This window comes from Carassius carassius, chromosome 5 (assembly GCF_963082965.1).
Source record: "Carassius carassius chromosome 5, fCarCar2.1, whole genome shotgun sequence".
NCBI lineage: Eukaryota > Metazoa > Chordata > Actinopteri > Cypriniformes > Cyprinidae > Carassius > Carassius carassius.
The window spans coordinates 25568824-25580826 of record NC_081759.1 but is presented as its reverse complement, the minus strand read 5'-3'; the positions used below and the strand labels follow the sequence as shown (position 1 = coordinate 25580826).

At 39.4% G+C, this 12003-nt stretch overlaps 1 protein-coding gene across 5 annotated transcripts in view; it reads left to right on the top strand.

The window, feature by feature from the left end:
- The window catches only part of rhobtb4 (Rho related BTB domain containing 4), a 51305-nt gene extending 39882 nt beyond the window's left edge, over nucleotides 1-11423 (top strand). For all 5 annotated transcript variants that reach the window (XM_059550244.1, XM_059550243.1, XM_059550242.1 and 2 more), the window contains 5 exons: nucleotides 462-580; nucleotides 8344-8494; nucleotides 8908-8996; nucleotides 9208-9313; nucleotides 9835-11423. In XM_059550244.1, the coding sequence (XP_059406227.1) occupies nucleotides 462-580; nucleotides 8344-8494; nucleotides 8908-8996; nucleotides 9208-9313; nucleotides 9835-10016 (647 nt within the window). In that variant the 3' untranslated portion in view covers nucleotides 10017-11423. The remainder of the gene's footprint in view (nucleotides 1-461; nucleotides 581-8343; nucleotides 8495-8907; nucleotides 8997-9207; nucleotides 9314-9834) is intronic.
- Nucleotides 11424-12003: the final 580 nt, after the last annotated feature.

The window sequence follows — 12003 nt, the reverse complement described above, 5'->3', positions numbered from 1 at the left end:
TCTCATTGCCAAACATGAAGGTGCTTCTCTCATGTTTGAAAACGAGAACGTTTTTCATCTCCATTGTGGCCTGAAGACTACTTGTACAATCCCTATGGGTATGCAGAAGTTTATAAACTGAATCATTAGAGATTTATTTGCCCCCCCCCCCCCAGAGTAGAATTGAATTAGGTGTTTTTTTCCCATCATGCCCTCCTGATAACCACAGCATACTGCTAAACAACCTGTACAACACCATCTGCTAAAATATATTTGCCCACTATATGGTCCCAGTCTGGCCTTCCCTTCACATTTTCTGTCTTCTTATCCTTAGCCTTGTCAATCTGTCTATTTATTATTGGTCTATGTGTCTATCTGTCTCTTCGTCTGTCTCTGTGTTCGTCCGTCCACCTGTCTCCCCCTCTGTAGCCTCGACTCTGTGACACACGCCGAGATGTGTGCTCTTTTCCTCCCGGTTTTAGATGTGGTGTTTCGACTGGACGATGGGTATCTGCCAGCCCACAAGCCACTGCTCATCTCAAGCTGTGATTGGATGGCAGCCATGTTTCGTGGGTCCTTCATGGAGAGTTACATTGAGGAGGTATGCAGAGATTTTAGAGATTCATATTTCATTAAAGCAAGAGCAGGGCAATATCTACGCTATATATACATACACGTACACAGTATATAAACATTTTGTGTTACTGCACTGACAAATGAAAAAAACATACAAATGTGTAACAAGATGAATTTGCAGACTAAAACTGTGTTCCTGTGGCTAGAGCATTGTGTTAACAGCTCAAACGATTGTGGGTTCAATTCCCAGGGAACACACATACTGGTAAACATTTTTCTAAAATTATATCCTGAATGCACTGTAAGTCGCTTTGGATTAAAAAGCGTCTGCTAAATGCATAAATGTAAATGTAAAACTGTCTATTGTCAATAGTGTAGCGTATGCATAAAGGCAACTTTCAAATCAAGCATCCTTCTTATTGGTTCTATTCTCTAAGCATTGACTAGATACCAAAGTACCAGTATTTTTAACATCAGTGGTCTACGTCATATGGGTTGGATTTAGGCCCAACACATTTCTAAAAGTTTCACCTAAACTTATTTATGGAACCACAAAGTACTAATACAAAGTCCTATTCATCTCAGTCACCTTGATCATTCCTACCCTTGAGCTTTGACAGATCCCACAAAAAAAGTGGCACAGGTAGTTAAAACTAGGCCGCCTCTATGACAGGTTGACCCACATTGATGCAGCTGCGACAGAAGACCATCTCATCCATATGGATGAATTAACAGCCCTGCATTGTGTCTGTGCTCCCATATTCAAGAGGCAAACTAGAAGGGGTCTAGAAAGATTTATTTGCAGCGATTAAGGTTGAGGTAACGATATGGTATCTTTAGATTATGCATGCGCTCATTCCAAAACACGCTCACATCTTTGTTAAAAAAGTGAAGTGACATGTGGCCGAGTGTGGTGGCCCGTGCTCTATTTGTGTGTGATTCAGTGCATTGCTGAGTTTATAGTGACATGAGGTTTGTTGGCACTTCCTCTAGTCATTTCCCCAGCAATGTCATGTGAACATGTAAAGGAGGTTTTGGTGTGTGAAACTTTCATAGATTTTTGGTCTCCAAGTTGTATTTAACTAAAACCACATGATATCCATTCCACGCAGTTTTTTACACTTCTACACTCCATTTTCTATGGAATTTTTCTAACACATCACAGTTACTTCTTGGCATAAATTTAGTTAATGTATTTTTCATCCAGAACTATTAAGTCAGGTGTCAAAGATAAGGTTTCGCTGTATTCCTTTCTTGGGCCCATCTTACCCGTACACAACTCTATCCAGGTCTATCCTGTGCTTGCTCTCTGATTTCCTTGGGCTACCGGCTGTCAGCTCAAGTTCTAGAAAGACAAGCTACTTAAGGGCAGGAACTCGGGACCAAGCTGACCAACACCAGAGGCCGAGAGTTATAGGTGACCAGGCCTGCTGGTGAACAGGATCACCCTGTATAACATTACAAGCATTGCAGGGAGCTAGATTTACAGCACAAGAACAAATTGATGCGGGAAATAGGATGCTGGCTGCTTTTCTATTCTGACAGCATCGGCTGAAAAAGTATGTCACATAGAGATCAACACAAGGTGGCTAGAGACAAGTAAACTTGGTTCTGCTTTGACAAGCTTGGCATGCTCTTCGGTCAAGCATTGAATTTTAAGGAGCATAATAGCGTAACAATGATTGATTTTAAATGGATCCTCCACCCCAAAATTAAAATTCTCTTACCCTCATGCAAGTTGCTGGGACCTTCAAAACTGGCACTTCACAAACCACACAAAACAAACACGACGGTAGTCCATAAGACCCCAGTTGATAAATCAATGTCTTCTGAAGCTTGCTAGAGTTTTGTGTCAGAAAAACACTAATAAATACCAAACAGCGTGGAAGCGCAGAGGATTCTGTGAAAAAATTCTGTGTTCATTTGAAGAAAGAAAGTCAAATACATCAAGTTTAGGAAATGAGAGATCATTTATTTTTGGGTGGAGTATCCCTTTAATATCTATTTTGGTATTAGTGAGTACAGTAACTATCTTTGAGGTGGTGTTACTTTTTCTTTCTTTTTTTTGTCTCTTGTGCACATAGCATATTTAATGCAAGAAGTTTTGGTGTGTTTTCAGTAGAAATATCATTAGAAAAAGAGTTCACAAGGAGGGAGAAATTCGGTTGTTTGGTTATTGACTCATAGTAACCAAGTTCCTTTTTTCTTTTTGAACTCTTTTCTATTCTTACCAAGCCACTTAAAATTGTCCCTCTGGTGCCTCTTTCTTGGAACCTGAGCAGCAATCACTTTAGAAATGTTCATTGGGCTTAGTAAATGTTAAAAAACTGAGCCTGTTCCATACATTTCATACGTAATGATGCAAGACAAATAGCTGCCAAATGACTTTGTCCTAATCTCCTCAAGTCCGGCACAGTAGGCACTGTAGCGACTGATTGTAGTGAACATTTTTACTATTTTTAGGTTGTGAATAGAGCGAGCACTTGTCACTGTCTGTGCAGCTCTCAGCACAGAAGGTGTTGTATAACCAGATATAAAGCCCTTGCAAGACCTCAGGGTGGCAAATATTTATAAAGTGTCATTCAGCTTAGTAAAGCTGATCGCTCACCATAAGTAAATTTTTCAGAGTCTGTACCCAAATGTTTCTTGTCTATGTCTGCACATTATTGTCGCTTCAGTTTGTGACGCACAGAGTCAAGAGTTGTCCTTGATTGATCTACCACATCTAAGCTTTACTATTCTAGTCCTGTGCAGAAATATCTCTCAAGGTTTTTGAGGTTAGGCAGGACATTCTTATTACTAAAGATGACTTTAAAAATCCATACAACATCTACACCGCTTCTGTATCTGAATGGTATTTATAGGTCTCTTTATGTTGAACGTTTACATTGCATGAAGCACAATGTGAGTACACTATTCAGTCTTGCTGGTCTATCTCTGTTGTTTTGAACATGCTGCTTTTTAAGGCAGGAAGTATCTGAACATGCTTAGGTGTCAGAATTCCTTTCAGCAACATCATACTTCTGAGTGTTATTAGCGCAAGACTGAACGGAAGCTCAAATGTGAGAAACTGTCACATTTTTCCTGTGAGACAGAGATGAAGTGAAAATGGATATGATGAAGGCGGAGACTGTGGTTGTGGTGTGCACTGCAGTAACTTGTTAGTTGATGAGAAAGAGTCTGGTTGCTTTTGATAGGTGACCACTTCCTCTGTAACACATTCCCTTGGGTCATGACCCCATTTTCTTCTCAAGGTACTTTCATAGTTTTTTCTCACTTCTTCCTCTTCTAAGAAACAACAAACTAACACAGCATATTAACATCACCATTTAATTGAAATTCCGGTCAATTAAAAATAAAACACTTAAAACTAGTGAATTTAGGTATCAAGTTCAGTATGAAAAAGGACATTAATTTTGCAGTTTGTTAAAGATTACATTTAATGGTGCAATCAGTAGTTCTCCGGCTAGCATAAGCATTACTGTTCTCAATACTGACACCTCAGTGGTGTTAGATGCTGCTCTTCCATCTATCAATGCAGATCAGTATGAAAAAAGAAATAATTTCTTAAGAATTAAACATTTCTTAAAGAATGCCAAACTGTTGCATGGATATTAAAAAGTCTTATATATACAGTATATATATTTACTTTTTATTTTACCTCTGCTAAATCTAGAAGTTAATGTTTTTGGATTTGTTTGCTTGTGCTTCGAAGACTGAGACAAAATTTCCATTCACTCACAGCACTATTGTTATCTTTAGGTTTTAATAGGAAGTTGCATACTGTGTCCCTTCTGCGTCTTTTAAGTCTGCCCTTTAGCCATAATGAACGGTCATATTCACCCTGACATTCTGTTAATTGGCTTTGAGACAGACAGGTGAAGAGCACCGCTAGGCTTCAGAAGTACTGCTGAGTGTCATCTTGCCACCCCGCAATGTACCGTCTCTGACCTATAGAATCTGTGTCAGCTTGCGGTCATTGTTCCCACAACCTCCTACTCATGTGGCAGAAGCTGTACAGATTCTGTTGTGATAGTTTTTTGGTTTGATGCATTTAAGATGAGTTTACCGCACTCACTAAGCAAGAAGCAGAAGGTCGGTGCAGTTTAGGGTAAGTGTAACTGTCTAGTCATTCCTAAATTGGATGTATGTGATCAATATTATTTGAAGCATTATAAAGATGTCTGCCTGTGATTGGAAAAAACCCCTTCAAAAGATGCTAGTGCTAGTTTTTTCAAGGTTGCTATAAGCATCTGCACCCTGTAAGTGTTCAGTCCTCAAACAGGGTAATACTAGAGGCAATTAAATCCACTGCATCCTGTCCTAATTCACAGAGGAAAAATTGCTTAGTCTGAGCATGGCGAAATGCATAAAGAGAAGGTTGCCATGGGTTGATTCACAGACTCTGCACTTTCCTCTTTTTGTCCCTGGTAAAAGCTCACCCCTAAATCCTTTGTTTGCTCTCCACTCTCCAGCCAAAGCAGAGTCAAAACAACAGCTCTTCTACCTTTAAGCTTGGGTTTATGTGATTTTGGTTATGAATGGTCTTGGACGTGGGCAGATTATCTTATGTGGCCTCCAGGGACCTCACAGTGTCATGCATGTACGGTGGACGAGACAGCTCAACACGCAAGTGAAGAAAACATCTTCATCAGTTTGACAACACAAGTGTTGCGAATCATCACAACACATGCATATAACGAAACGCGCTACAAATCATCACAACACTTGCATACAACAAAACGCGCTGCAAATACTTCACAACACATGCATATAGCGAAACGCGCTGCAAATCCTCACAACACATGCATACAACGAAATGCACTGCAAATACTTCATAACACATAAATTAAGAAACGCTGCAAATCCTCACAGCACATACACATTAAGAAACAATTAATGAAGCATTTGAGAATATTAAAGTTAGCCATCTTAAATAACGTTTTACATTTAATCATGTAATTATTCAGCTTATTTAGGCTAATAATATCCAAAAGATAAAGGAAAAAAAGAAAAACTCACCTTTCAGTTCACCAACAACTCCACTGACCAGTAGCCACTGCACGATAACAAATCCAAGTCGGGTCCGACACTTTTTGAGGTCTCCTTGAAACATTTCCATTGTGGTCAGTGCTATTTGCAGCGCTTTTGTTAATTGCATGTGTTGTGATGATTTGCAGCGCGTTTCGTTATATGCATGTGTTTTGAAGGATTTGGAGCGCGTTTCGTTATATGCATGTGTTTTGAAGGATTTGCAGTGCGTTTCGTTTATGCATGTGTTGTGAAGGATTTGGAGCGCGTTTCGTTATATGCATGTGTTTTGAAGGATTTGGAGCGCGTTTCGTTATATGCATGTGTTTTGAAGGATTTGCAGTGCGTTTCGTTTATGCATGTGTTGTGAAGGATTTGGAGCGCGTTTCGTTATATGCATGTGTTTTGAAGGATTTGGAGCGCGTTTCGTTATATGCATGTGTTTTGAAGGATTTGGAGCGCGTTTCGTTATATGCATGTGTTTTGAAGGATTTGCAGTGCGTTTCGTTTATGCATGTGTTGTGAAGGATTTGGAGCGCGTTTCGTTATATGCATGTGTTGTGAAGGATTTGCAGTGCGTTTCGTTTATGCATGTGTTGTGAAGGATTTGGAGCGCGTTTCGTTATATGCATGTGTTTTGAAGGATTTGGAGCGCGTTTCGTTATATGCATGTGTTTTGAAGGATTTGCAGTGCGTTTCGTTTATGCATGTGTTGTGAAGGATTTGGAGCGCGTTTCGTTATATGCATGTGTTTTGAAGGATTTGGAGCGTGTTTCGTTATATGCATGTGTTTTGAAGGATTTGGAGCGCGTTTCGTTATATGCATGTGTTTTGAAGGATTTGCAGTGCGTTTCGTTTATGCATGTGTTGTGAAGGATTTGGAGCGCGTTTCGTTATATGCATGTGTTTTGAAGGATTTGCAGTGCGTTTCGTTTATGCATGTGTTGTGAAGGATTTGGAGCGCGTTTCGTTATATGCATGTGTTTTGAAGGATTTGGAGCGCGTTTCGTTATATGCATGTGTTTTGAAGGATTTGCAGTGCGTTTCGTTTATGCATGTGTTGTGAAGGATTTGCAGTGCGTTTCGTTTATGCATGTGTTGTGAAGGATTTGCAGTGCGTTTCGTTTATGCATGTGTTGTGAAGGATTTGCAGTGCGTTTCGTTTATGCATGTGTTGTGAAGGATTTGCAGTGCGTTTCGTTTATGCATGTGTTGTGAAGGATTTGCAGTGCGTTTCGTTTATGCATGTGTTGTGAAGGATTTGCAGTGCGTTTCGTTTATGCATGTGTTGTGAAGGATTTGCAGTGCGTTTCGTTTATGCATGTGTTGTGAAGGATTTGCAGTGCGTTTCGTTTATGCATGTGTTGTGAAGGATTTGCAGTGCGTTTCGTTTATGCATATGTTGTGATGATTTGCAACACTTGTGTTGTCAAACTGATGAAGATGTTTTCTTCATTTGCTGATGATTTTTCAATTTGCATGTGTTTTCTTAAGTTGCAGAGTGATGAGCTGTCTCGGCCACCGTATGCATGCTCTTAAATTCACCATGACATTACAATGGCACAACAATTGCAACTTTCTGTGAAAGATGATTAAAGTGGATTACACTGTATTTGTGAAATTCACTAATGTTTAAAAGTTTGGGTATCAGTAAGATTTTATATTATGATGCCTACAAAACTAGGAAATATTATTACAGTTGAAAATGACTATATTTTAACTGTTTTAATATATTTGAAAACATAATTTATTTCTGTGATGGCAAAGATTGAGTTTTCAGCATCATTACTCTTCAGTGTCACATGATTAAGAAATCATTCTAAAATTCTGATTTACTGCATAAGAAACATTTCTTTTTATTATCAATGCTTGAAGCAGGATTCGTTGATGAACAGGAAGTTAAGAAAGAGCAAAATAGAATATTATTTCCCATAATGAAACTGTCTTCACTGTCAGTTTTGATCAACTAAATGTGTCTTTTCTTTAAAAAAAAAAATCTCATTGACCACAAACTTTTGAAAGATAATGTGGCCTTATACTATAATAATGTACATCTGTTTATTAAGACAGTATTTTTTTTAAGTTAAGAGTTTTTTTTTTTAAGTTAACAGGTTATAAACACCATAAATAAACTGTGGTTGTTTTGAATATGTTTTGGTGGTGACAAAATTTGCCATATCAGTATATTGGATGTTTTCTGTAAAGCTTATTCTGTGTTCACTGTTATATGATGACAGTCTCTCCTGTAGGCTGGCTTGTTGGCTCTTGTTTATGCAGAGGCCAGGTTTCCCGTAGCGACAAGCCCACAGAGTTATTTTTCCACAGCTTTAAGCTGAGACTGTCAACGGTTTCAAACAGAGCTTTAATCTCCTGAAGGATGAAAGACCCCTTGTGGTGGCCACTGCCCTCGCCCTGCTATCACTCTCTCGAGCCCCTTCCTCCACGAGCCTTTTTGGATACTTGCATCCCTTTCTAACTGCTTTCTTGGGCACTTTGGGTCCTGCCATGTCAACACGGTGGCCAGGACCATGCAGGTCTCAATAGGGAAGAGGTGCTGAGCAGATTGTTTCATCCCTGGATCAATCTGCCTCTCGAGTTTCCATGTCCTGGAGATGGGCTATGAATAAACATTCCTCAGCACGGGTTATGAAATCTATTCACACAAACTTTTCTCAACATGGGCTTTTGTTAATAACTGTAAACTTGAAGTTTTTTGCTAACCGCCATGTATTTTTCTTTCTCTGTTTCTCTTTTTAGGTCTCTATCCCCAACACCAGTTGTGCCTGCATGAGAGCCGTTCTGGAGTTTTTGTACTGTGGTGTGTTAACACCTTGTCCTGAACTGGAGCCAATTGACCTTATAATACTAGCCAACCGCCTCTGTCTTCCCCACCTTGTAGCTCTTACAGGTAGGTTTAATAATGGCTCTATATTTACCCAAAGGCAGACAGCATACCTTGAAAAAGAAAAAAAAACACTGTACAATTCTGTGATTAATGGGCCCGGAGAGGAAAATAATCTGAGATCTAACACTTTCAGCATGAATTTGCAAAGGCGTCATTTATGAGCCAAATGTTGGTTAATATTGCAGATGATAGCATTTAAAATCATCAAAGCTACTAGACATGGTGCTAACTGTCAAAAGACATAAAAATAAATGTTATCTACAGCTAAATATTATCTAAAAATACACTTGTGAAGGTGAGAACTTTTTCACTGTTGAACATCTTGTTGTCATGGAGTATTTTGCAAGTTGTTAACCATTAAGCCTCATGGCTGACATATTAACACTTGTTGTGTGGTATTTTGCCATGGTCTACAGAGCAACATGCCGTTGAGGAGCTGTTGCAGTTGTCCGTTAAAGGGGTGGACATTGATGGCCATGTGCTGGCCTATCTGGAGATGGCTCAGGTAACATTAATAAAGATGAAGCAAACAAACCCTTTAATAAAATGCACTGACTAATGAAGTGACAATATAACCAATGGCGCACATTACAGAATTACCATTCATTCATAGCCTACTTTATTCTAGTTCAAAGGATGAACAGTCTTTGCTTTTCAAATGAGCCTCAATTGAGAGAAATCACGCTGTGCCAACTCTGCTTTTCTATCTGCTGTAGTTCCACAATGCCAAGCAGCTCTCTGCCTGGTGTCTGCATCACATCTGCACCAACTACAATAGCGTTTGTCGAAAATTCCCTAAAGATATGAAGACTATGTCTCCTGGTAAGGAGCAAGAAGTGCTTTTGTTCATTTATTTATTAGATGTATATTATGTATAAATTAAATAAATTCAGCAAAGATGCACTTAATTGATCAGAAGTGATAGCAAAAATGTATAATGTTAGAAAAGCTTTTTATTTTAAATAAATGCTCTTCTTTTCAATTTTCTATGGAGTAGAAGAATATTTAGCACAGCAACTGATTTCAAAGTTGATAATATTTCATTTCATAATGTTAATGGTGAAAATCAGATTTGCCATGACAGGAATTAATTACATTTAAAAATCTAAAAACAGAATAGAAAACGAATATTTTAAATTGTGATAAAACTTCACCATTACTGATTTTACTGAATTTTTCGATCAAATAAATTCAGCCTTGGTGGGCATGAGAGACTTTCAAACACATGAAAATGTTTTACTGTACCAATATTTATCTTTAGGTGAAAAAACAAGATACAAATACTGAGCAAGAAAATGATTTTTTCACTGTATTTCCTTTATCCTGCCCTCTTGTTCTTCCAGAAAACCAGAAACACTTTGAGAAGCACCGCTGGCCCCCTGTCTGGTTCCTGAAGGAGGAAGACCGCTACCTTCGTTCTCAAAAAGAGCGAGAGCGTGAGGAGGAGATCTTACGCAAGCAGCACACCAAAAGGGGCTGGTGTTTCTGGAGACATCCATCTTCCTCAGCACCCCACATTTCCTGAGGGTCTGTGTCCATCCATCCATTCAAACCCTCTGTACCCCTCTCCCTCATCTCAGTCCAGAGGCATGTAGCCAAGCCTGGGGAGCCCTGTTTCTGTGCATCCATCCCGACTGCTGGAAGCGAGTCTGGGTCTTCTTTGCCTCTGAGCTTTAACCTTCCCTCCCGCTTTGGGCCTTAGCTGGCTGCCCGCCATGAGAGCTCGAAGCATATGTGTCATTAAATGGGAGACGGCTCGGAGAAAGTCTGAAATCTTTCTCACTCTCAATGTTACATGTTCTACTAAGCGAATGCAACAGGTCTAGCCGCAGCATCACATAGGGAATAGCATCATTGCAGTGACCTGCTTTCGCCTCTTAAGACTGTTATTATTATACAAGACCACACACGCACTCACACCAGCACCCCGTCTGAGCGCCGGCGCTCTGGGAAAACCATCATGTTCAATGCCTACAAGCTGAAACATAGCTTAGCTTTGAATACAAATAGCAACTAAAATGGTGGCAGGGATATATATAAAATAATAAATTGTTCAGATAAAGGGGTTATTGCCCTTGCCTATATTCTCACTAAAAACAGTTCTCCATTTTGGATCTTCCATTGCCCCATATTGGCTCTGAATACCAATCTGTTGCCTACTGAAGAACTGTTTTTTCAGATTGGTTGTCCTGTTACTAAATTTTGCTCATGTGGTAGAACAGAAGGGGTGTGTAGTTCAGGTCTGTCACTCACTAAAAAAACTCAAGGCCAGCACCAAAGACAGACATACACACAGACAACTCATTCAAACACAAACGCCTTACCAAAATCTGCAGAAACAAAGAGTTGACAGCAAGTAAACTACAGAATTAGGGCTATTTTACCACTGCCAGGACAGTATTAACAGTCATGGCTGTTATATGACGTTCTGTAGATTGAGCTTTGTGATATGACCACTAGCAAGCTCCTCGACTTGCTTGCCTTTCACCTCCACCACTGGGGGGCATCCATGCCTTCTGAGTTTACCCTGCTTTTTAGAAACTATTAGCTACTCATTTGTTTGTTTCAGATCTTCACATCCTTGTGAAATGCACTTGTTTTTGTAGCACTACTTCAGTCTGAGATATTGGCAAACCAAAAAGTAGATTGCAATGTTTAGTATTCCTTCGCCATTCCCCTCTATTACTCCTCTGCTCCTCTACCTCTGCAGTTAGCCAAACTGAGGGAGAAACTATGGATCCACTTCCTGTAGTGTTTGATACGTTGCAATGTGATGCTTCACTTTGCACTTTACATACACAGATACAATCGGTGCTCAGGATTAACCGGCTAAATGTCACAGCGTTCAACCTTTCACCCATTATATCTTTTAAGGGGCGGTTACACTAGACTTTGAGCAACAGGTGTGATGTGATGTCACGCTATGTTGTGTCTTTAAAAAAAAAAAAAAGGTTTTTGTTTGTTTAATTCCACTAAGCTGTCAAGCCATGACATAATGATCTTCTATTGGTCACACAAGTTTGCAGGTCAGAGTTCACCAAACGTTGAATGTTGTTTTTCTAGTATACAACATTTGCATGCATATATATGCAATAAAACTGTAGTGTGACCGCCTCTTTACACAAGTTTACCTGTTTTGACAATCTTAATAACAGAATATCCCAACATAAGCTGTAAATCAAAAGTGTATGCTTTATTAAACGAAAAGCTTTCGATTTGACACTTTGAAACAAGTTTTGTGGTTAAATTGACAGTGATATGCTAACAGCCAGTTTCGGTTTGGTTTCTCTTTCAGACATGCATGCGCTGTGAAGTGTTGTTAGCATCCGTTTGCTGTCTCGACTGCCTTCCATCTGAAAACATGAGTGCCTATGACCATTGTTACACTTTCCCTCCAACATTCAAGTATTTCTCGGTGAAGCATGTTTGTTTTGCCCGTTTCGTGCCTTTTAACAAAAGTGTTTTTAATAGCTTCTTTGGAGGTGAGTGAGAAATTGGAGACATCTTAAAGT